Source organism: Pelecanus crispus, chromosome 2, assembly GCF_030463565.1.
Source record: "Pelecanus crispus isolate bPelCri1 chromosome 2, bPelCri1.pri, whole genome shotgun sequence".
In the NCBI taxonomy this organism is placed as follows: Eukaryota; Metazoa; Chordata; class Aves; order Pelecaniformes; family Pelecanidae; genus Pelecanus; species Pelecanus crispus.
In genome coordinates, this window is record NC_134644.1 from 136055710 (window position 1) to 136083016 (window position 27307).

The following is a 27307-nucleotide window of genomic DNA, read 5'->3' on the forward strand; positions in this document are numbered from 1 at the left end:
ACCAACATACCCCGGGTTCTCCCCCAGTGAAGGAAGCATGGCCAAAAGGTCACATGACAAATGGGACAGCTGGTTGTGCTATCATTTTCAACCTGTGATCCAGGGGCAGGAGTGGAGTTTAACTAAAACATGCTCTTGAAAAGTAACTGAAAAGAAGTATCATGTTCATATCATCAGCTATACGATGGTGTACATATGGGGAGTCTATGAAGGAGATCACACCTTCTTAGAGAAGTGTTCAGGGACAGACAACCACTAATGACATTAATTGCTGGAAAGAGCATAAACACCACTGTCAGGGTGATGCTTTAACATGTGTGAAGACAGCAAATGCCTCGGGCATGTATTGCACGTAGCACTGCTGAAATAAATCAGCAGAGCTTTTCAAATATACCATAACTTATGCAAAGATAGCGAAGTATTTTGGGGGAAACCAACTAGAAAGAGTATTTGTTACCGTAAGTTCTTCCTTACCTAGAACATCAACAAATCAGTAAGGACTGTTTTGAGAGGAAAACTGGCTTTCAACCATGGCTGGCTTGCTTATCCTATGTATAACTCAGTAAGGAAAGTTACTCATGACAGGTTTGACTGCTCCAGGCCAGAGGAGTTCACACAGTGCAAAGGCCTCACTTAAAACGGAGGGCAGTTCAGCTTACTGTTGTAGGTGAAGCATGAACTGAGAATCAGAGACAGCTCACAAAGTTTTGCCCTTCCCAGGATTCCTGAGCAATTTGGGTAAACAGACTCAGCTGCAGAGTCCGTAAAATGAGGCTAGTAGAAAAACACGTTTGTAAAGGCCTCGTGTTATGGATGTTTGCGTTTCTGTGGGATGTGAGGTGTCAACAGAGTGCCGGCAAACTTTCAGGAGCAAACATCCAGAGGGGCAGCTCCCGCGGAGAAGCTGACACAGCAATTCCCTGCACCGGTGGGTTAGCACGCCCACGTCCCTGAAGGACCTCAGCGAAAGAGGTGTGAAAAACACACGGCATTACCTCAAACCAGCAGTACTCCTTTATTCTCAGTATTTATGCTTAACTCAGTGCTCAGATAGGAAATAAAAGCAACAAACCTGTCACATGGTGGGTTTGTGGTATTCACTTTTTTATATCCGCTACTTAAAAGACCCTTTTTATGCCAATCAGGTATTTTGCCACACACTGCTGGCACAGGAGTGCTTTTCACATGAGAAGTTTGGTTCTAGTTGTGATGTTACTCAGCTCCTTAGAAATGCTGGTCAGATTAGCACAAGCAGTGCCGGCTGACCTGAACTGTAAGCACTGGGCAAGTATTAAACACAGGGGTGCTGCTGGAAATTACTTAGCTACCAACTTCTGTGCAGCCTTCATGCCATGAAGAAGCCGAGCTGCTGGGAATTTGATCCAGGTAGCAGCCTTCAGATACTAATGTAATTGAACAACTCCTACCACAACTGGCACAAAAATATGGTAAGAGCATGCATCTCCTCTGAGATGTTTTTGTATCTCCAGACAACTTTAACTGCTTTAATGGCTCTTAATTTATTCCACAGGGGAAACTCTAACTCTTCAGTCACTAACTAGCCTAGTGCCACATACACATAAATGAACAACAATATGAAGACATTTTAAAATAATGTAAATTCTGATGTGGCACATGCATCAGCTTACAGAGGTAGACCTTGCTCTCCATGTTTTAACCAATATACATGTGGAGTAGTGCAAATTTAAATCAGCTTTTTTCAACCCTATTCAAAACCTGCATGTAAAGCAGGCTAAACAAGTAGAGCACTGCCTGCTAAGTGTAAACTACAAGAAACAGGACAATTTCTTTTTGTAACACTTTATATTAAGCTTTAGAGCAGGAATCTTAACAGCCAGTCTCGCCCCTGAGGCTAGTTAGGTGCTGTTACCTCACTGAAGAAGTCTCCAGTGACCCCACCGCTCACCCCCTTTTGCCAAATAGCACGCTCTCAACTTTTCCTGAAGAATTACAATCAGAATCTGAGATGAGTTGAGAGGTTGTTCTCACCTCTATCTTATTTTCAATCCTTAATTTTAACAAATAGATTTGTTCAACATTTTAGGAACTCTGAATAATTAGGTACAGATGAAGAAATGGGAAAGACAGTATCATCCAGCCTCCTGCAAAATGAATACAGCAAGGAAAGCTGCTGCTAATTTTTGTTAGGTATGTTTTTAAACTCTGCTAGTTGACAGCTGGAGCATTGTTCACAGGCAAAACAAGGAGCACCCACATTTTATTTTACATTGCAGGCAGTTACTGGAGTATTTCACACCTGCCAGTTTGCATCTGGCTAGGTATTCAATGTTTTCTTCCGAATTAGCCCCACACAGTACTCTCCCCATCAGCTTACACGGCCTGTGGCAAAACTCAGCAACATCAGCTATTTTTGTACGGAATAAGCCATAGGTGATTGTGGGGTGGGAAAGCTAGAGTATATTGTATTTCACAATACTGCAGAATGCTTACAGTACTTTGACAGCTGTTCAGAGGCACACTTACGAGCCTCGATTTTGCCTCTACCTATCCCATCAGCATTTACTCTTATTATGAAGAAACATGGTAGTGATTATTCTATTATGCTGTACATGGCTATAACCCTAGGGCAATTCAGGAGCTTAAACCATGATGTATGTGGTGGCTTCCTTGGCAATGAAGTACTTTGCAACTAGTGCAATGCGATACCAGTGCTTTGTCTCCCAGTTCAGCTTCTTTTTGGAAGCCTCTAATTTTGCAGTAATTTTTTTTGGTCATTTCCTTAGGTCAAAGGGCTTTCTTATCCTTAATCTGACCTCTGAAAAAGTACAAGCGTAAAATGAATGACTGTGTGCTGTGTCGTCTTCTTTACTTTTTCAAAATAAGAGGTTTCTCAGGAATGTTGATTCTTCTTAGTTTCCCTAATGAAATATGACCTAAACAGCATCAGTTATTAAAAAACAAAACACTCCCCCCCCCAAAAGCCTCCCAAATCTAATGCCCAACCCCTCCCCCAAGAATGAATTTGAGATGATGTCCTTAAGTAGCTTCTACTTACCTATTTTTTACAAAAATTTTGTTTAAAATGCAAGCATGTTCTAAACACACACAAAAGCCTCATTGTGATATGCAGCAAAGGTCTCATTATGACTGGACATTTGCACTCCTCTCTGTTAAATTACAGATGAAAAAGACGTACTTCTAATACCACAACTAGCTTAAAAGAATATCAGAACATTTTAAAAGGCACCAGCCTTTGTTTAGACATTTAAAAAGGCACCAGTCATATTTTGTTTAGTTATATTATCTTTTATTATTTTACAATATATTTCAAAAACTTTTACAGATGCCTTAAACTGTTCTACAAGAGCTGCAATACTGTCATAAAAGCACACCTACAGACCAAATGCACAAACAAACTGTAATACCTACTGGTATTGAACCATTAATATCCAAAGGGTGTAGTCTTTTAGTAAATAGATGTGCAGTAACACAAATGCAAACAGATGTTAATGCAGAAAAATAAAACTCTGCTTTCATGGCTATAGAACAGAGGACTTTTCAAACACATTTGGTACTGTAACATTCTAGACAGCAGTATGAGTAGTATTACATATTTAAAGCAATACATGCCCTGAAAAGCCTGTATTTTCAATCTGTGCGTGTAAACCTGAATCAAAAATAAACTAGATATTTTAAAAAACATGAGACATCTAGTCTGCCAACAAGCTTTTGTTTCTTTTTTATCCTAGAATGACAATTAGCTTGGGTGGGTGAACTCTGACCTGCATTATTATTTGACATTATCATTTCCTCAGCATTTCTGTAGTATTACGACAGCCTGTGAATTTTTTTTTTTTATTCCTTGTGCGTAGGCACAGGGGAATAACTTTGATGCATTAATTTTTTTTATGAGCCTCCAAATGGTAAATATAATTATAGCAAATACATTACCACAAAAAAAGCATTGTATAATGAGGTTTATAACATTATTTAAAGTTCTCAGCTGTATTTCTCTGGTGCAACAAAGCAGTGGCACTGCAGTTTTTAAGCACTGTGTGTTGAATCCTCTCAGGCACACAATGTTGACTAACAGCTCAGGTATATATTATTCTCTACCTACAGAAGTTTTGCTTTTATCATCACTTCTGATCACAAAAATTACCAAGACATCTTTAAACATATACTGTCTGTAAGTAACAAGGTAAAGCCAATTTTTGCATATGTTTTTAAGCCTATCCAAGCTGATGTACCTTCATGAGAGTCTCATGAAAGACATTAGGAGGGAATAGTTATTACGTATCAGATTTGTTAGGTTAAGAAAAAAATAAAAAGGGTTAAAGTCAAAATTTAGGAGTGTGGCACTGTGGCAAAAGAGGCATTCAGTTCTGCTTTATTCTTCAAGTTTAAAGTTTCAGTTACCACTAAATATTTGCTAACAGTGAACACCATTTCTTAACCAAATACAGTCTACATCCCTCTATTCTCTGCAGACAGAGCTGCAATAGGTCATCACTACATCAGACCGCAGGTTTTTTTGCTACAGTCTTCCCAGCTAGCCTAAAGAGCAGTCAGTGGTATGCATTAGTTATATATATCAGTCAGTCACACCCATCATTACAAATATGTTCTTGTTTATTTACTGTACAATGTATGTATACATATTTGTGTTTATTCAATCCCTTGTTTCTTAATCTCAAGCACTCCAATGGTTAAGGGCAGGCTGGAAAACCATTCAATATACATAAAAGGGTTAAAAATGTCAAGTCTGTAGTGATTCTAGTTTAATAGCAAAAGGGAACGTCATGTTCATGCTGTGAACACGGTTGGCAAAAATAAAGGCAAAAAAAAGAGGCAGACTATATTTTTCTCTGGAGTCAAAATCTAGAAAATTAAACAAGGTAACATTAGTCCAAAGGGATGCAGAAATAAAAAGGGCATTTTATTTAATGCACAACTAGAGCTATTAAGAATTTTCTTTCACAGAGGCCCTGAGACTTGAGTTAAATGGATTCTCCTTGTGTGTTTCATGTGAAGTCAAACTTAAAGCTCTATACGCATAAACATTTGGTATATAACAGTGGACCCATTTTTAAAAAGTGAAGCAATAAAAATCTACATGAAAAACAAATGAAAGAACAATTTGATTGGAGGCCTCTGTCGTTTGACCCCTGCCCTATCAGGCTAAATGTCCAATAAAATGTAAAATGCAGCATACGTTTGCTTAATCTAAAATTTTTGTGATGATTTATTGCAAATTGCACTTGGCAGTTCACCACACCAATGGAAAACTGGCCCCCCTGTTGGTTCATTCACACAGTCTTTTAACACCAAATACAAGTCACCAGTAGAAAGATCTTGATAGAAAGTTTGCTGCCGTGCTGAGCCAGCTTCCTGCACCTTCTGGGTGTGACCCAACACGAGACACTGCTTTGTCCTGTTCCTTAGTAGGGCTTTCATCTTCTGGTAAATATTCAGGTAGATCTGTATTCTGCTCCACTTCCACTGGAGTATCTTGGAATGGAACCAGCATCTGATAAAACAAAACAGATTAAAATTACGTCAAAAGTTCTAACTTAAAAGAATGAATGAAAGTTACACATATATACACATTCAGGATGACAGGCATGCATGTTGTGAGACTCGTCCCTATCCCCCATACAGCATGAATGTAAATGGAACCTACTATATATCCAGAATCTACTATGCTTAGAAGATACACAAGAAAAGTTTTGGCTTAACATGGAAGAAAGTATCACATGAAGACATAGCCCTTTTACTGTAGTTGTGAAATAAAAACACTTCAACTGCAGCCAAAAAAAAAAAAAAAAAAGGCTCACTGTGATCCTTTTCATATCATTAAGGAGAGAAACAATTATGGTATTTTTGTCCTTCTTCTGAACAATAAGTTCTGTAAAACTGGTCTATGGATACATGTCCTGACATAAGATACCCTTTATTCTCCTTGTACTGTATGTGTAGCAATCCCACTTACAGCATTTTGCCTGGCATCAGATATTATTGGCACAGAGGTGCTGGTATTAAAGATACAGCTGAGCTAAAACAATTGGTATTTAGAAAGATACATATCCTACCTCCTCACCACTTTCACTTTTCACAACTTGCTGTGCCTTCATAACTTTGGTTGATGCTATTGCCGTTGCCAATGCCTGCAAGTACACAGAAAAAACCAAAAGCTTAGTGTGACAGAATGCAGTAATGTGAGGATCTGGAGGGTTATTGAGCACTTACCTCTGCTTTTAAGTCTGAGCGAATTCGGACCACGCACCTTTGAACAGCCATTTGAAAGGTAAAACTAATAACACCTTTAATTTTCAACAACGCTTCTTCACAAAGATTCCTTCGAGACTAAAAAATAAAAACCCCACAATTAAAGTACTTGCATAATACACCATGTGAAAATGCTAACAGTTAATTGTTAAGGAATTCCTGTATGTCTGAGGGCAGCTGGCTACGCAACAGCATTTTTGTAAAAGAAAAACGAAGACTTACATTCTAGTGCACAAATATTAGACTCTCTTGCCACAAAAAAAAAAGGAAAAATTGCTTACACTTTAGAAGTCAAAGAAGGATGGAATCAACTGTAAATAATTAGAGAAAAGTGCTGAAAAGCAAAGAATGTTTTTCTCCGTATGATCAGCTAAACAGTCCCCTCTGGTTAAGTTCTGATTGACTGAAGTGCTCATTGATGAGTAGTTAGTGTTTAAGTTGCTATTTATCAGACACCTTGCCTCCATACTGACTGAATGCATCAAAGCAGCTGTTGTATCTTTCAGCTGCTTCATCTGTGGCAGCTCACAGACATCACTGCACAGCATAAGCTTAATTCTTATTTCAAAGGGAAAATATTTGGTTGATAACCCATGGAATGTTATGTTTAAAGCAAGTGACATCGCCTACTGTGCTGTAACATTACATTGACCTGTACTAGTTGCAGCTGTTCTACATTATCTTAGAATGTTCTATTTTTTTTTCCTTTAATATTTGCACAAGATGGTAGTAACAAAAAGGATTAAAATATACCTGGAGAGACTGCTAGCATAGAAGGGGAAAAAAGAAAAGATAACACTGTACCAGAAATAAACTGACAACCTTACGCAGGTTCAAAATAATGAAGTATTTAACTTTTACTGCAAGTTTCTGCAAGGTTTTAAATAATAAGCTATTTCAAAGCATATTTCTATTAGTTATCAAATAATTACTGGTCAGTACTTGGGATAGTTTCATGCACAACAAGTAAATTAAATTCTTTTAATATCTGGAAGAACTAACTGAAGCAGGTGGGTTTTTTTTTTTTTAAGCAGTTTAGCACATATACCAAAACAATTCATTTGTGTAGGTTTATGTATTGAAATAATTAACATTTTTGACAGTTAAAAAAATAATATTGCTGGAGAGGCTACATTTCTCATATACAGGAAATATCTGATGCAAAGATAGGCTGCCTTGCATGGGTGACAGTCAAAACTACTTTTGGACACAAGAAGCAACAGCTTATTTGCAGCTTATTATCCTAAACAAGTAATTTATGCTTACATGGGTGTATAGGAATTCTGTGACAGCCTTTGGCTTTTTACTCTGAGATCCCAGGTTAAGTCACAGGCACCTCAGTTTAATTCAAAATGAGGCTTTCGGTGATCAGATAACCGCTGAATCACTTCTTAAAAGACAAAATTTACCAAGGTCCATACAGACTCCGCAAAAAGCTGGAAACTTGGCAGCCACTGGCCTTGCTGCACAAACGTCTTTTGCAAAGTATGTCTAACTATGGCAATTAGGGACAAACCCCAGCAATGCACATCTAGACATCTTTCTGCATGGTAATCCTGAAGCATGGGCACAGGGTAGAACAGGTGAAATTTAGGTTATTTTCGTGCACACCTTGTACTCTAGCACATAGTCCTGCTAGACTACTGAACACTGATTACCATGCCCTAATAAATACTACTAAACTGTACTGCTTCATTTTTTCCTTTTTTTCAAGCTTATCATCACATTTCATAATTAGATCTTAAAACAAAAACAAACCCCACACTAAACAACCGATCTTTCCCCTCCTTTCCTGAAATAATCAATATCTACTATTTGAGGTTTCAAAATCCACAAGCATTTGTAGGATTTGCAATCATTCCTAGCAGCAGCTTCTTGTTTCAAATCTAAATGACAAAACACAGGTAAACTGAAAACACAGTATTTACAGCCCTGCGTTTACTTATTATGCCTTTTACCACTCACATGTGCCACCTAATATTCTTTGCTAGTTAAGTAGGGAATAAACTGTTGAATGAAACTAAGCTGCTTTTATTGTTCATATCCTTCATCATTTTCCCAGTCCTAACTTATCCTGACATTTAAAACAGCATTATAGATATTTAACTGCTGGGTGGGCACCTGGAGTATCACTAACATTTTTTTAATAATTTGATGAAATACAGAGCTTGTACACTAGTCATCTCCAGCCAGAGCACAGTCAGATTTTTCTTTTCTTCAACAATGAGCTAAGAAAAGATGCTGTCGTGCTCTAGGCAGCTACAGAAGCGTGCAGTGTTGCTCTCTAGAGCTGAATGTCTAAATATCCTATTTTTCAGAATACCTTTGCCTCAGCATTTAAGAGAGAAGCTCTACAGATCTCACTAAGTTCCATTTGACGAAGAACACAAAGAAACACTTTTAAGATAGAATGAGACTATAGCCAGAATATCTAAAATCAGAAAGTCGAATTGGATTAAATTTCTTGCTTGGAGATACCTGTGAACACACAAATCAACTACAAGCTTAAAAACAAAACAAACTTAGCAGGAGACAACTGATTGGACTGAATTAAAAAAAACTTCAGAGTACAAAAGCCAATGGTGTTGACAAAGCACTGCCTTTCTAGACAGAGCAAGTGCTGGAAGGACAAAACTGTAAAAAATATTTACTTTGTATAAAGTGAGCTAGAGCAGCATGTTACTTCTAAAAGAATTAGCTATGGTCTTATGAAAACAGTACGACGGGTATGCTGTTGATAAACTGGGCCTGTGGACACGCTTACTTGGCAAAATGTAAAGCAACAAAGCAAAGGATCAGGTTTGATCATTTAAAATGGGTAGAAAACTGAAGATACAGAGTCCGGAGGGCACTTGTGGATAACATGCTTAAACAGTCTACATGCTGTTTGGCAGCCGTAAAAAGGCAAACATGGCCCTGGGGTGTTATCTACAGGGGTATGGTAGATAAATCCGTAGAAGTTATTCTGACATTACATAAAGACTCAGTGAGACCTCATTAACTCAAATGCCATTCTGGTCACTACAGTAGAAAAGATCTCACAGACAATGAAAAGATGTAGCAAAACCAGCTCAAAGAAAATACAGCATTTCTAAAATAAGAATAATAAAAAACCCAACAGTGTCTGAAATCTCTCATAGCTAAAAGGAAACTTTTTTTTCAGTTTAACACACTGATACAATCACAAGATATCCTTAAGTGAAACTGCTGAAGGTACCCTGTTTATCCCATTCTTTCACGAAAAAGGAAAGAAAATTAGGAGAGGTGGAAACAGAATAGTTTTTTTAGAGTAATTAGAAAGCCATCAAGGAAACTGCCTTAAAACATCTCCTATAGATATTCTGAGTAAACTCAATTTATGCCAGATTTTATACATATCTTGTGATTCAAAGTATGATTCACAGAAATTGCTAACAATTGATGATGCCACACAAGTAGCCTGAATACATTATTTCTGTGGGCAAAATACAGCTCAGTACAGCATGCCTTATTTACATAAATGCTGAAGGTTTCCTTACCGAATCATCAAGGCCATCTATATGCAAAACCACTGTCTTAGCACGCTTATTTGTGCTGCCGACGAAAAACTGCGCTTTCCGTCGACGATAATTCATCTCGTTCACATTGTCCATGTCTGACATGTTGGAAGACTGAAGGATATCATAAACTTCAGAAGCTAAAAGTTTAGTCTCTCCCGGTGTAGTGCTCCTTAAAGAAAAAAGGAATTAAGATTTGTAAATATTTGCTTTTACATTAGTACTCCAAACAGATGCCAATTATGTCTTTGCAACTGGAATACTCCACATGCTACAGAAATAAAATTACACAGTCAATACATAGCAAAAATTTTAAAAGGGGAGAGGAGAAATTAGGAAAAACTATTTCCTTTCCTATACTCTAATTTTTTATGTCGATCTAATATTATTATAAACAAGTCTGTGTTCTTTTATATCAGTTTGACAAATACAAACAAAACATGGTAGTGGATGCTCAGTACACCACTGCTACTTCGTTCATGTTGAGCTTTTTTTTTTTAAAAAAAAAAAGATCTCCAACTGCCTTGTGATATGTTTCATTTCCTACTTTGCTTATTGCATAATAAAAATAATTTCTCTGTAGAACTGTAATCTTCCCAAATGTTTTCTTCTCTAAAGTTACTGAGCACCAACAGTAAAGCAGAATCCCAGATTTTCTTGAAGAATCAAAAGGTTATTTCTGATTAGACTAAAATTTATGGTATGAACTATATGATAGCACTTTTTTAAGATGGAAAAAAAGGAGATAATAGACTGAACGTATATTAATTTCTTATGATTAATTAAAACTAATAAGGTACTAATATAAATCTGTTATCCAAATTCAGCCCTGTTATAATTATACCAGTGATTTAAAGCTATGTGGAGAAACAAAATTATTAGCGCAGCAACTTGCAATTAATCTTAAAATTATGAGTGGCAGCTTTGCTGCTTTGTTTAGCAAACACTAAATAACAAGTACCTTTAGATTTTTTTTTTAATTTGACTTCTTTAATTACTATACATTAAACACATTTTCTATCCTACCATATGGACAAGAAAGAACACTGAAGCAAGGATGTTACGAGTTCTCAACTTGTGGGGGTCCCAGCTAGCCTTTTTTTTTTTTTTTAATTGTCTGCACCTTGTTGTGAACAGCACTCATTTGGAGAGGAAAATGTGAGTTCTTGTGATCATTCAGTACACTGATAGCATTCAAAGAAAAAAAAGACAAAAGAAAAAAAAAGGGGGGGTAATAAACAAAGAACTGAGACCTAAAATAGCAAAACATTTCAGCATATGTTCAATTTTAAATACATGCTTATGTTCTGCTTTCTTACAGCAAAAAACCAGCTTATGTTAATTCACAGAAACAAGTGCTGGGAACTCACAAAGCTTCAACTTCAACCTTCCATAATTTATTAGATAAAGTAATAGAACAGATGATAAAGCTGTGCAAGCTGATGTCTTGAGGTAGTAATAAATTAGCTTGTGCGATAGTGACATCTTATCAAGATACTAAGAAATTTACCCACCCATTAGTTTTCGCAAATTCTTTCAACAACAACAAAAATCCTGTCCATATCAAGCAATTTACAATAGAGGACCTTTTTGGGGGGGAATTTTAAATGCAGTTAACTAAGCACACTATTGAAAATGTCACTATCACACCTACAGCACCCACTATGCTGTTGGTAAAGAGTTTTTGCTTGAATGCAATTGTACTATTGCATCCCGGAGTTAAAAAAAAATTCAGAAAGACAAATGAGAAATAAAATACTTAATATTAGCCATAATATATATATGCATACATATACATACATACACAAAAGAAAGAGAATTTAAAGTTATCTATATGTCAGCAAATATAAAATACAAGTGCCTAAAAGTAAAAAATCAACAGTGATTTTCATACATGTTTTGTACTCCCAACATTATAGTTGGCATAGTTCTTGGAAAATCAATGACCTAACATTAACTGAACTACTGAAACAACCTGTTGATTTGAAAACACAAATTTAAATCCGCTCTTATTCAATAGAAGTATTCTAAGATATTCCTAAAACAAGTCTGTACAGGTAAGTGTTATGCATATGCGCACACACACACTTAAACAAGCTACTAGGATAATTTCCTGTACTTTTCCAAATAGAGGATTACTACTATCTACCACTAAGTTATAGATGATAACTCTAGTTACCCCTCTTACATTTAAAAAAATAAAATCCCAAACACAAGATTTTAATCTTATATAAAGAGAATCTGTTGCAAAATAAGCAACTGACTGTGCAGTAAGAAGCAGCGTGAAACTCAGACGCTACAAGGGCAAGAACAACGGATGTCACATAAGAAGATCAGATTGCAAACCAATTCCCAATAAAGGTATAAGCCAGTTTTATTCTGCAGCTAATGCAATACTACACTTTCAGCAACTCCATTAAAACAAAGATACACAAAAATCCACACAAAGCCACCTACAATTTTTAGTGTACTGGTAAAATGAGTGAATTCAAGTTTTGCATCAATGTGTTATTCTTTCATTAAAGTAATTTATAGAACAGCTATAAAAATAATAGAAACCTTAATATCAGACTAGATATAAAGAACCATTTTTTCACAACGAGAGTGGTAAAGCAGTGGAACAGGTTGCCCAGAGAGGTAGTGGAGGCCCCATCCCTGGAAACATTCAAGGTCAGGTTGGACGGGGATCTGAGCAACCTGATCTAATTGAAGATGTCCCTGCTCATTGCAGGGGGGTTGGACTAGATGACCTTTAAAGGTCCCTTCCAACCCAAACTACTCTATCATTCTATGATGATTCTATGATCTTTACGGAAAAAAATATCTAACTGGACGTAAGTATAGTAAACCCTCTCTATTGTAAAACCAAGGTGAAGTTCAACTCTGACCCTGTTTCTTTATACACTATATTGGTAACAAAAAGATAAATACAACGAAACTACATGTAAAATTAAAACGTAGTAAAATAGTGGAAGTGTTTCTAAAAATAAGGGTAACACATGGGCTGTGGTTTTGTTGCCTGAAATGAGAAAAAAACTGCAACCTTAAGAGAAGAGGGTTCCGAGGGCACTGACTCCGGCCCTCCCAGCACCTGCACATCAGCAGTTTCAGATACCACTGCTCACAGCTGTCCGACCCAGCCTCCTGCCACCATGAAAGGAGCAGAAAGAAGGGAACTCTTCCTCACCTTTCTGCCACCCCCGTTCACACTCCAGTAGAGCACTTCATTCACCACTGAAGGTGCAGGTACATACTATAAAGTCACTATGCAGTCAGAGATTGTTTGAGAACAATCAATCACTGGAACAACCTCCACAGGGACATGGCAGAGTCCCCATTGCTGGAGGTTTTCAAGATGCAATTGGACAGGGCACTAGATAGTCTCATCTAGGTTCCCTTTCCCAGGAAAGACTGGACCAGATGATCTTTCGAGGTCCTTTCCAACCTGGGCTGTTCTACAATTCTATGACTAGCGTTCTGCTAACCTGCTAGGGAAATAGTAGTCTCTAGTTAGAGCAGAGTAACAGTTGCTAAGAGTTGGTTGTCATCTCTTTCAGAGGCAGTAACATCTTACATTACTTCAGCAAGATTCAGAAGATGCATGTCAGAAACCCAAACCTTTAATTTTCACTGTCTTCTTGAATTCCTGTCATCCTAGATTGCTGCCTGTCCTTCCATTATGTTCACCCAAGGCTGGCTGTACAAGTAATATGAACACAGAATCCAAGTGACATGTACTGTATATGTCACAAGAGGATACAAGAAATAGTTCTCATTTTCTTCACAATTAAAAATAACTTTGTAAACATGGTCCAAGTGCTGCAGAGGTTTTATTAGCATAATGACATTTTTTAAAGTTTTAGCTAAACTTAAAGGACATGAAAATTACTGGCTACAACTCCAAAGGTGTATGTGATGTGGGTTGAGTATGCATGCTCGGAAAGAATGTGTATGCAGCATATAGCATTATGGGTGTACAACCACCATGTGACTTAAGTATACATGCAGCATCAATAAATGATAATAGAAGGTCCCTGACAATCTTCCTAGCATAGCCCCATCTGATGGTTACATAGATGCATAGATGTTACAAAGGTAACATAGAAAGTTACGTTTCTTCCTTTAGAAAAAATACAAAGGCTGAGAAATATAGTGGATTTTCCCCTTTTGGAGAAAGACAAGATATAAATACATTTATAAATATATATATATATGGGGGGGTAGTTTTATACACACACATATGTGTGTGTAAAAGACCACCTTTTCCTTTTTAAAGCTGTAATATTTTATGTATGTATTTTAAAATAAACATGTATGTACCTATACATATGTGTACATAAAATACACACTCCTATATCAGGGGAAATAAATGCAATCGTAACCTTGCTCAAAGTACAGCAGACCCTGTGCACAAGCACAGAAACTATTACATGCATTTCCTTAGTGGCATGCATCATGCTCTAAAGACATATTAGCCAAACAGATAACAAACATACTATAATAGCATTTACAGACATACTATAATAGCATTTCATTAGAGTGTTTCTACTGAGTTTATAACCTAGAGACAGGAGGTTTTCAAACTAAAGAGGGTATCTTTCTTTGCCAGAGATTCCATTACATTCCAGATTCTATCAAAAGGAGATTTGTGTCATTTAATTCCAAAAGTCTCACTTCTACAGTGATGCTGCTTTTGGTTGTAATTGCTCAGTTTGTCCATTACCCACAATGAGACGACAAAGTTAATTACCCATTCATGAAATCTCAAGGCTCTTGATAATCTTTGAATGATCACCTCAGCCCCTGGGAAGGTGATGGAATAAATCTGGAAACCATTTCCTCTAGGCATATGAAGGACAAGAAGGTGACCAGGAATAGTGAACATGGATTCACAAAGAGGAAGTCATGCCTGACCACCCTGATAGCCTTCTACAATGAAATGACTGGCTTTGTAGACGAGGGGAGTGCAGCGATACTATCTTTTGACATTGTCTCCTATACAATCCTCATAGAGCAGCTGATGAATTATGGAGTGGGTGAGCAGACAGCAAGGTGGACTGAAGACTGGCTCAATGGCCAGGCCCAGAAGGTGGTGATCAAGGCCATGAAATCTAGCTGAAGGCCAGTATTTAGCAGTATTTATTGACCCCATGGGTCAACAGTGGGTCCAATCCTGTTCAATATATTCATTAATGATCTGTATGATGGCGCAGAGTGGACCCTCAACAAATGTGCAGATGACACAAAACAGGAAGGAGTGGCTGATATGCCAGAGGGTCATGCTGCCATCCAGAGGGATCTGTACAGGCTGGAGAAATGGGCTGACAGGAATGTCATGCAGTTCAACAAGAGGAAGCGCAAAGCCCTGCCCCTGAGGAGTAACACCCCCAGGCACCAGCACAGGCTGGGGGCTGACCAGCTGGAAAGCAGCTTTGTGGAGAAGGAGCCAGGGGTCCTGATGGACACCAGGTTGGATGTGAACCAGCACTGTGCCCTTGTGGCAAAAGGCGGCTAGTGGTATCCTGGGCTGCATTTAGGAGTAGTATTGCTAGCGGGTGGAGGGAGGTGATCCTGCCCCTCTACTCAGCACTACTGAGGCCACACCTTGAGTACTGTGGCCAGGTCTGGGCTCCCCAGTACCCAAGTGAGATGGACATGCTGGAGAGGGTCCAACAGAGGGTCAGGAAGATGATTAAGGGGCTGATGATGAAAGGCTGAGAGAGCTGGGACTGTTCAGCCTGGAGATGAGAAGGCTCAGGGGGGAATCTTATCAATGTATACAAGTAGCTGAAGGAAGGGTGCAGAAAGGATGGAACCGGGCTTTTTCTAGTGGTGCCCAGTGCCAGGGCCAGAGGCAGTGGGCACAAGCTGAAACACAGGAGGTCCCCTCCGAGTATCAGGAAACACTTTTTCCACTGTGAGGGTGACTGAGCCCTGGCACAGGTCGCCCAGAGAGGTTGTGGAGTCACCATCCTTGGAGATATTCAAAAGCTGCCTGGACGTGGTCCTGGGCAATGTGGTTTAGGCAACCCTGCCTGAGTAGAGGGGTTGGACCAGATGACCTCCAGGGGTCCTTTCCAACCTCAACCATTCTGTGAGTCTGGAATTGAGAAGTCATTAGGTAAATTCAAACAGCAATGTACATGGATCATATCCCTTTTTATCTACTTGTGGATATCTATTTTTTCAGGTTAAGAGTATTTTAGAAGTCAAGCTTTTATGTAAGTAATTTTCCTGCCAACTATTTTCCTTACATACTGTTTTCCAAGGAGTTTTTCATGACAGCTTACATAAGTCTAGTGCACCTAATAATTTAGAAAGACTGAAATATAAGCAGCTGTGTAATTTGATTTTGATTTCAGAGATTTCCTGCTCTCATATTTAGACTGATGGTTCACTGCTCAGTCCTACATTGTTTTATCTTAAGGCATCATGAACAAAAGGCAAGGTTAGATGGAAAAGGGTAGGCTTTGTTCTCAAAGTCATTAAACAGTTTGCCAACTGTTATTTCAAATGTTTTCACCTTAGCTTATAGTATGATCTTACTAGCCACAGTCATCAAGGAAAGTTATTGAGCTTATTACACCTTAAAATAACAATTTAGAAACTTCTAATACAAAACTTAAAAATCCAATAGTTTACTGGTTCAAACATGACATTGATTTTAGGAAAACACTGATCCAAGTTTTCTCCCTCAATCTATAGCATTTTTTTGTAGTTTTACTTAGCACAATAATTGTATTCAGTAAATTTAGTATAGAGCCAAAAATGAGATCACACAGGAATACCAACTAAATATTTTAATTTCAAGTCATTTCACGACATAGATCAAAATGCCCATGTATATAAGCTGACTCAGGGGTTTACATTTTTACTCTCTTAACCAAATCTGATGTAGTTCAAGAGTACTCAATTTGTAATCTAGGGACCAATTTCAGCCTTGTACCAATGGACCTCCCCTCCCCCGATTACTCAGGAATAAGAGATCCAAAGACAGACAGACCATTCTCAACTTCTAGCTTTAGAAGGGGGCACCACTTACACCTCAGGATACATGGAGAAGAGCTACAGCTCATTCCCTGCACAAGGCTGAGAAACCTCTGTGAGAATAGGGCAACTAGAGGTAAACTCTTTCTATCATAGAACAGCCCACTCCCCAAAACTCTGTTAAGATCCAAGTAAGGAAAACAATATAAAAGAACAGCACATGTGCAGTACACCACCTACACACATGTAATAGACACTTTCACATACAGAGTGTCTGTACTATATATAGTTTCAGTATGCATGGCCCCATAAGGGAAGGGGCATTGCATACAGCCTTACAGCTCATGGGGAAAGCCTGCGTTACAGCCAAGTAGAAAAGGTGGACATGCATTGTGTATCTCATCACTATGCTCTTGCTCATGAGTACTTGGGAAACCAACACACAGAAAAATTAATATTTATTAATTAAGGTCTGTAAAAGCAAAGAAAGCTAGCAGTGGTGAAGGAAAGATTAACCCAACCCACAAAACTAAGGAAATAGATCTCAACCTTTTGAAGTCAGTTCAGGTAAAATTTCCTGTATTGACAACTCAAGGAGTTTACATACTAATGGAAAAATAGTACCTTAAAGCACAGATCTTTTTTTTTAAAAAAAAAACAAACTCCGCCACACAATTCAAGTGTAACAAAAATGAAGAGTTTGAAGAATAAAAATGTCTTCATTATCCAAGTTAAGGCTCAGATATCTGGCAAGACCTCAGCTGAATCCCATACTAAATACCCTACTCAAAGGTAAAAACAACTCTCAGATTTAACTTAATCTTATCACAGAAAAATCCTAAGCAAATTAGTGAATGTAACAAAGGCCTGAATGCATCATTTTTAGTTCAAAAGACTAGTTTGAGAGACTCCATTTCTAGAATGACCCAAGCACCTTTCCAAACAGTTTGAGAACTTATGATCACACGGAAGTAGGTATTTTCACTTGATCCCAATCCTTTTCATCCATGCAAGTACTGCCCCTATAAGGCAGAACTAATAATTTTCACTAGGATCCTAAGTAGTGATATTTTCAACCATCATTTTATTTCTATAATGAACCTCATTTACTGCAATAAATGTAGTATCCTATGTGACACTGCCCTGGTTTCAGCTGGGATAGAGTTAATTTTCTTCCTAGTAGCTGGTATAGTGCTGTGTTTTGGATTTAGTAAGAGAATAATGTTGTATGATGTCATGTTCAGTATATAAACTGGGGGGAGTTGGCCAGGGGGCAGCAATCACTGCTCAGGGACGGGCTGGGTGTCAGTCAGCAGGTGGTGAGCAGTTGTATCACTTGTTTTTCCTGGGTTTTGTTCCTCCTCTTTTGTTGCTTTCACTACAATTTGTTATTATTATTATAATCATTATTATTTTATTTCAATTATTAAACTGTTCTTACCTCAACCCACAAGTTTTCTTACTTTTGCCCTTCTGATTCTCCCCCCCATCACACCGTGGGGGGAAGCGTGAGTGAGCGGCTGTGTGGTGCTTGGTTGCCAACAGGGGCTAAACCACGACAGACACAAAAAGCTCAAGTAAGAATTTAATGGATTGGCATGAATTCTGTCTAAATATTTTGTTGGGTAAATACAGCTGTATTAGTAACCTTAAAGCATATACTTGGTAGAGATTTATCATTCAATTTAATTATGTTTAAAAAATGGCTAACAAATTGATATTCCTATCAACTATGCCTTAAGACCATTGATGTATTTGTTTCCACGTGACCAATTTCTTTCAGAGCCCATTCTTCCTATATTTAAAGACAGAAATTATCTCTAGCAATAACTGAAGGGAGCAGTAAGCTGCAAAGAATTGCTACATTGTGTAAGGGGGGGTGGGAAATCAGTAATCCTTGATTCTGGAAGTGAGACACAGTGATTGACATGATTTTGATGAAAACTTTGAGCATGAATGACAAGCCTAAAGAAAGAGCATGGTATTAGAGAAAAAGCAATCTGTTTCAAGACAGTTATCTGATCTGGCTGTTCTTCTGGCTGTTCTGCTCCAGTGCCAGGGCAAGATTCTTTCTTATCTGCAAGAATGCTGCTCTTTCTTGTGGGCTTTTAGCGCATCCCATGATACGGTGGGCTCACAAGCATATGGCTGCTCTCCTGATTCATTCCAGGCAACAGGCAAGTCATTTGAAAAAAAGCATTACTTCAGCACACACTTTCTCACAGTCTCAGTACGGTGCTATTACCATGCTACCCATTACAGTACACCTGAGTTCCCTCTAGCCCCAGAATACCCAGTAAGACCAGGTAACATTCTGCAGCAGCTGACAAGATTACCACCTGCTTTCTTAAAAGAAAGAAGTCAAAATCCTCAAGAATACAGACAGCAGGATTCTTATGTTGGCCAACAACAACATATCAAGCATAGGAGTAGGTTAACAATAGGAAAAATAATTCATAGGTGTAGAACAGGAAAAACAATGAACCTGTAGGACTGGGCAAGTTTGAAGTGACACACTGAGCTGCAACACTATGAATCTCCAAATTAAAAAACCAAGCAGCTGGACTGCTCGATGAATCTACGTACAGCCTGAGTGCTGTTGTGTTATGTGACTGTACTCAAATGGTATCAACCATGTGCTAGCTACATGTCACCTTTATTTACTCCAAGGCTGTCATGCCATGGAAACAAGGCACGTTCAGACAGACTTTTCTAGAATGTTTTCAAGACCTGCAAGATGCCTGCCACTTAGCAAGTCTTCCAGACTCTACTCACACTACTAGCTGTGATGATTTGACCAGGAGACACTAAACTATGAAAAATTTGGAACGGAACGAGGAAACCTGATGTCTTGAAGTTGATTTTGCGATACCTTACTGCAATTAGGAGTGAGGATTGGATTACCCAGTGCCACTTCCAGCTCAATTTAAGATATATGCCTACTGATCCTGGAAATTTAGAGAAACCCCATGTAAATGTTGGGAAGTACTGAAGACTGCTGAAAAACAAAAAAAAAGCCTAAATGTAAGTTGTATATCTGAGTAAAATCACAGTACAGTAGCATTAACTGCTGTAAAATCAGTGACTGTGATATAATCTCAAACATTTAGCAAACTGAGTAATTACCCATGCTTAGAACATTTTCCTGATTCATTCTATTGTCCTCTGATCACAAGAGAACAAACTTTCAAGAATGGAATAACAGATTTGAACATATGCCATATGTTTAACCCAGCTATTCATCCAATTTGTTTAACTCTTGCTATTTATATGCTAAATGGAAGATCAACTTTTGATCTTCCACAGCTTGGTATCTACCATATGGACATATTCTCCATCTCAAAAAAAAAAAAAAAAAAAAAAAATCAAGGCCTGTTACTCAACTAAACTCAAAAGGCTTCAGAGTAGCATTTGCTAGACAAGAGTCTGCGTAACAGACACAAACTCCATGTTGAATTTCACAGTAGCTAGTTCCAACATCTTGCCTGCTAATGAACAGTAATCATTTAATGCATTTATATGGCACAAATCGTGTTTATTATATGGCTTCAACAAATTGCATCAGGGTTAATAACAAAAATCTTAAGAGTAACAACTCTCCAGCCCTTTCCAGTGGAAGATATCAAATACTGCCATTAAAAAGCCAGTCCTTCCTGGTAATAATGCTATAGTGACCAGGTAGAAGTATTGGTACTGCTGGAATTAGGCTCAGTACTGAAGCATTTTAGGAACATCTTGAAGGAAGCCAAATACCACTGCTTGTATCATCAGCATGCTAATAGCATTACATATATCATATATTAATATATGATGATAGTATATAATTATCTGGAAAATCCTTTTGTGTCTTCAAAAAAACCACAGTTTATTTGAATTTTGAGAAGTAAGCTTCATCTAATTATTTCCCTGAAATCTACTGGAGAAATTAAAAAAAAAAAAACCCAAACGTTTGCAAGCTTAGAGATAAAGGCTTCCCTAAACAAAACCCGCGTGAATAATAAGAATTAAACCATAGCACCAACCTGTACCAGAGCAAAAAAATGCAGGTTTAGTCTATGTAGGCTTATCTGTGTGTAAGCTTTGTATTTGACTCATTTGCTAATATAGTTTAATATTAATCTATTCAGCAGAGACTTGAAGCAGGTAACTTTGAAAGCAACAACTATTTAAATATCTTGTTTTCATACTTTTGAACCACTTATTTGTTGGCAATGGATTTTTTTTTTTTTTAAAGTGAGACAGTATTAGCAGCTTCACTGCTAGCCAAAGGGACAGCAGTCATCCAAAATAGGTTGAAGCATGCACCAATGTTTAAAAAAAAATTTTTGTGTGAATTTGATGATGTAGTGTGTAATTACAGAACGCATTAACAATTTTAGTTTGTTCCAAGTTAGGACTTCTTCCTGCAAAATTCAACAGAAATCTTGCAGAAAAAGACATTGTAACATGTACTGCAAAACAACTAAGTATAAAAACACATTCCTGCATAGAAATATATCTAATTCAGAATAACATATTCACTTTGCATTAGTTGTTCCAGAGTAAAATTCACTGGCTTTTGAAATAACAGCTCCATTCAAAAACTGCTAATGAAGAATTAATAGTTTTTGAATAATTTCCCTTTGTGGCCTGTAATACCCATGTGAAACTATGTAAGTTCTAATCATACAGCAGCACCTAACTACATTTCTTGCTTGAAGAGCATGCAGTGAGGGGTGTAATCCAGACACTTATGATTTAATAGAAAAAAATCTGCAATTTTTTGGGGGATGCTTAGCATGAAGGTCAAAAATGAGGGACAAGCATCACCTGTGGACAAGCTCACTATAGCCCAAAAGCAGACATGATAATGGCAAGGAAAGATGAGAAATCTCACAGTGCTAAGTATATATCAAGTCCCTTTTCATAGATAAATGGCTCCAGCCTACAATACTGTTAATCTGCACCTGTGGTAAGTATTAAGTACTTCACAACACAACTTGCTACTTTTTTTTTCAAAGCATCTTAGGCCTTCTTTGCTCTTTATTTTAGTAAGCTGTCAGAAAAAGCCAGCATATCAAAGAACCTACCTCAGCACTTTTTCTCGTAAACTCAATAGTAACCAGTGAAGGTCACTGTATTCCTAAAATGCTTTTGACACCAGCTGATGACAAGGTTTATTGAGTGTTAAAGGCACCCTGTGTTGCCATTACTATTCCTGACTCTTCTGCCAATCCACTTAAAATCTCTTCCCTCCCACCTCAGTATTGAACCCCACCACAAGAAGAGAAGACAGCTGCCTTTTGGCATGCCATGTGAGGCACTGAGTTCAGCATGATAGTATCGGTTTTGTTTCCTATCATACAGTCAGCAATTAGTTAAATGCCAATTCAGATTCTATTCTTTTTAACATATCAGAACAATATGCCACACTCTGTAAACAATTTCATTTTTTATATTCAAAATCATAATGTTTCTCAGAGTCCCATATTTGTTTTACTATAGAGTCTAGAAAAAAAATAGGAAGTAAAAACACCTTAAGCTTATACTGCTTTCTAAAATACTTAACTCCCTGCTCCAGCCAGTTTCTAAATAAAGAAGAAACTGGCTAAGATATTGAGCACAAAAGGCTTTCAAATATAAGCATTTTTACCAAAGTTATTTTATACTTTATGCACATTTTTCCAGTGTTTCAAAGTATTTTTTTTTATTCTGCAATACTCATTACAACATTGCTTGCCTATAATGAAAAGCTACTAGTTCATTTTCTAACTTCCCAACTGATTACACCACATTTAAATACAAAGCACTCAAAGCAGTTGTTATTGTGGCCCTCTTTTTGCCAAGAAAAGCAACACTAGAATAACGCCTATTCACTCAGTAACAGGTACTGAAAATTCTTTTCCAGCTTTAGGAACCTATAATTTGATAACGTGACTTTTCAAATATTGCATGTAAATCACCACTGTAGAACTCAGGCAATTCCATGGTTAGGTAACAGGGCATGAAATTTGCACTACTTGTTATCATATTCTTATGGCAGTCACTGTAAACCAGCTGAAGGTCATGATTTTGAAGAACTTACAGGTAGTCTCTAAATCTCATGTTACATAAATGACCAATTAAAAATACTGCATTAATGATTGATTACTTTGTTACCTTGTTATTTGTCAATTAGCTAATGTGGAATTCACTAAATACCAAGAAAATGAAATATTTATATCAAAGAAAAGGGACGAGAGAAACTGTTGAAATGCCAGAACTGTCGTGTCAGAGATTTACTAAGCAAGCTGTGCATTAACTGCAAGTGCTGCACAGAAACCAGTAACAAAAATAGCTGGTCCGCTGTCATTGAGTGTGCAAATGTATTGAACTAATATACTAAAAACCTAGTCTATTGAACTAGTATTGTATTGAACTGATATACTAAAAAGTCTATGGATGTATAGTACCTGAATTAAATTGAGACAGACACCAGATGATGAAAAGCTGCACAACCAAGAGTCCCGATATAGATGCCAGATACCAAGTGGAATGTTGTAAGGTAAAAGTAGTAGCTTGGAGAGCAAGAAGTGAAACCAAACTGTATTCCTGACTGCAGTCAAAAGCATTACAATAGGAATTACACACATGACAGAATTAAAAAAATAATAATACAAACACACAAAAGCTAAATCTTGAAGTTGGCCACCACCTGAACTGTTGATTACAGAAATAGTACCGATCACAAAGCTCACTAAGCAAGTAAGTTGCATGCAAGAAGAAACTATGACTTTGTAATACCTCTTTGACTACAGACAAGTCCCGAGATAAAAAAAAACAAACCCAAAAAACCCCACACCAACAACAAAACATCAAAAGACCATCGAGTACATCCTGTAGAGCACAGGGCAGACCCTTCCATTTGGTCACTCTTCTGTATTTTTCTCAGTGACCAATTCTACATACACAAACAAAACCAATAAGCTCATCCTAAATTGCACCTCTCATGATAAACCTTTAGAACAGTTATTTAGATGACTGCTAATTTCTATTAACCCCTGCGAAGTTTAAATCCACAGTAATATTTCAACATTTAAATTACCAGTTACATTTGAATTGTTGGCAGTCAAGTCTTGGACTATTCTTACAAACAACATCCATCTTTCCAAACCTTTAAACCTTATTTTCTTATCTCACAAAACCCGTAAGATTCTCCCAGAAAGCCCATCACATCATAACTAAAGTCCAGGTTAACACCAATAGTTTAGGATTTTACACCATTTCATTACTTAATGCTTTTTGTGTTTATTGTTACCATTTGTCCATGTGCCTGCATCTCTGTGTTGAGATCGTGACTTCCGATGTCCTTCATAATGCTAAATATACTACAGGAATACAAAAAAAGGTCTTGAAACATTTTTTAAAGAATTGATGTACTGAACACATGCCTTAGTGCTCTAGGTAGCCCACAGCATAGAACCCATCCTCTCCCCTGCCCCTCCACTCCTTCCCATATATATATAATCTCCTCCAAAGAGCATTCAGCCACTTAGAACAAATAACATGGTATATTTAAAGATGTTTATGGTATATACCGATGTTTCCTACATTTCCTAATATTTCATTGGCATTTTTTGGCAGAGGATGCTTTTTCAAAAATAATTTCAGAACCCAATCTATTTCTGAAACTCATAAGATTAACAAAACACACAATAAAAACATTCCTTAAAGAAACTAGGTGTGGGGGAGTGGGCTATTAAGCCACTTTGCTTAACAATGCTGAATAAAACAGCCTGCAGACGTCTTCCCGCTGTGACCATCTATTATTAATACAACACTGAATAGACTGGAACCCCACAGCCCAAAGAGATGCGCAGGCGACCAATAGCGTAATGTTCTAGAAACACTTACCTTCTAATAGACAAGATGTTACAAAGTGGGTAAAACAAGGAGGCTTGGGAAAATAACAGGAAAGGAAAGGCCAGAAAGTTAACATGGAATAGACAGAGAGATGTGTGTATTACTCTTGCTCCAGGTGATACACTGCAATTTGTAAATCATTTCTAGAAACAAAGTTTTTGGAACCTCCTGCTCACAGGAATATTTAAGAAGCAGGATAACCATGTTTTTCTCCAAAAACACAACTTCTTAGTACAGAATCAGAAGTATGGCAGAGTCCAAAAATAATCGTGCAACAGAAACATGCTTCCCATTACCCAATCTCAACTATTTCTCAATTTTGATGCGTAAAAAACCTGCACATAATAAAGATTACAAAAATAACATTACTAAGTGATTCAGGTACAGAAAAATGAAATCTCTACAGTCTGTAAAAAGCTGTTTCCTCCTCCTTTGCAGATCAGAATTTAAGTATTCCAATCAATACCATAAATGTAGAAATGCAGTAGATGTGGAAAGTTTACAGAATTTTTTAGCTATAATTTCTCAAAGTATCATCTTGAAGCCAGTTATGAGATGGCAACATCCCCTTCATCATCAGATATCCCTTTAAATACATAGTTTCTTTTCTTGCTAATCATACACGGCCTTTGCCCTGTCTTCCCCCAACCATTCCTCCTTTCTCACAAAGGAGAAAAAGTATGTCACACAACAAAAATGATAAAACTATTCTGATGCTACATCCCTACTATTTTAATTTCAGCAAATACTACCTGAAATACTTGGCTTTTTTTTTGTCAAATATAATAAACTTAAACTTTGCTGGTTTCAACGAATAATTAAATTTTCAAAAAGTATAGGTAATTAAGACTACCAAAAATTAAAATTGAGTAAGAAGTCAGCAATTACAGACTGCATGTATTTTACCAGATCTGCAAGGGACTCTAATTAAACACATATTAATTGCCCTAATCTTCTTAGGCAAGTAATAAATTGGAAGAGCTGATTAATGCACTGGATTTAGTTCAGCTTGTTAAATCTGACACCCTGGCAAAGAAGACTGTCTTGAAAAGCTCTTTTAGCTAAGTAATTGGAATTTTACTCTCAGTAATTTGCCGTTCCATAGTAAGAGCTATTTAGTATATTGACTCTTCATCAGTTTTTTTTTTTAAATACATGTTAGTTATATTTAAACAGTACCATTATGCTGCTCATAAAGATTATGAAAAATTATGAACTTTGACCTTTACTGTCCATCAAAAGTCACTTTTGCTCTGAACACAAATTAGTATATTTCCTTGTAGGCTATAAATCCTAATTAATTTTAATTCTAGAAGCTGCTAATAACATTTTATAAAGTCCATACGGACACATTAAGTCCTCCACACAATTCATAAAGCCAGCAACTAAACCAGTTTTCAGTATTAAATAACTGCTGATGACTGCTGGAATACAATGAAACACCATTCTCCAATGAGCCTCAGTATCTCCTCTGCTTTTTATCTATTTATGTAAACACTTCTACACATACGCTTATAGGTACTCAGTCACCTGGCAAGGGAGTGAAACATTTTTGTGATAGCAATAAAGCAGTATCAGCCATAAAAAAAAAAAAAAAGTCTGGAAACATGCAGGTAGGTATTTTAAAGGTCTGATTTCTCTCCAACACAGTTACTACTCCTAGCTTATAACATGGACAGATGCATCAAGCTTCACTTAAAAATAAGCAGATGTGGATGAACAAAAAAGAAATCTCCCCTGCTAAAGAAGAAAACAGCAAGTGTAGAATAGGGCAACAGAAATTTTTATATTTGAAAAATGTTTTGAAGTATTCAGTGAAACTTGAACAGCTTCTCATATGTCCTAGAAAATGTGGAAGTATATAAAGCCTTTCATATGAAGTATCTCATAAAGTCATACATGTTCCAAATCAAGTTCAGTCTGAAAAAAATCCTAAATATATAAATATCTCACTGCCTTCAAATTTTTATTCTGTACTCCTCAGAGCTGACATTTCATATTTCAGCTCTAGAGCCTATAAGCTCCAGTCTTTACATCTAAAATCTGTTACTCTTCTGTTAGCAAAAGCTAGTGTTCATACATCTTGAAAAATCACTGTCACAGTGAACCTAAAACCTATCCTTTATTCCTTAGGTGAAACATAGTATCAACTAAGGAGTCTGCCAAACATTTGTTTTAAGCAGGAAAAAGATTTTCACAAATGAGCTATAATGCTTGTTATAAGCAAATACCAAAAAGCTGATCAGATAATACTAGGTGACTGATAAGTCATGAAATGAGACATGAAGTATCCTCAAAAACTACAGTTAAACTTGGATGTCTCTCAAGTATTTCCTACCCATTTTCCATGATGCAGTACAGAGTGTAATTTACTGCTTATCACTAGATAAACAGGTGGCACTCAATTTCAACTCTCATCCTCAGTAGTCTTATGAAGGAAATAGTACTTTACTTTCATGATAACAAGTTCAAACAAGTGCTATATTCTTCTTCCATTGGTTGTATATTACTTGCAACAAAAGGGTTTTGCCCTGTGCCTAAGGCTCCCATGTACTATTACGAGAAATCGTAAGTAGCAAACCAACTCCAACTACTTTCCAGTTGATGGCATCAACCATTTAAAGGTCTGTTAG

At 37.2% G+C, this 27307-nt stretch overlaps 1 protein-coding gene across 2 annotated transcripts in view; it reads right to left on the reverse strand.

Annotated features, from left to right (window-relative positions):
- Positions 1 to 3282: 3282 nt before the first annotated feature.
- The window catches only part of ARMC1 (armadillo repeat containing 1), a 34990-nt gene continuing 10965 nt past the window's right edge, over positions 3283 to 27307 (reverse strand). Inside the window, exons 4-7 of one of the 2 annotated variants that reach the window (XM_075705866.1) lie at positions 9789 to 9978; positions 6232 to 6348; positions 6075 to 6149; positions 3283 to 5512 (exon numbers count right to left, since the gene is read on the reverse strand). In XM_075705866.1, the coding sequence (XP_075561981.1) occupies positions 5321 to 5512; positions 6075 to 6149; positions 6232 to 6348; positions 9789 to 9978 (574 nt within the window). In that variant the 3' untranslated portion in view covers positions 3283 to 5320. The remainder of the gene's footprint in view (positions 5513 to 6074; positions 6150 to 6231; positions 6349 to 9788; positions 9979 to 27307) is intronic. The other variant, XM_075705867.1, reaches the window with a different exon arrangement.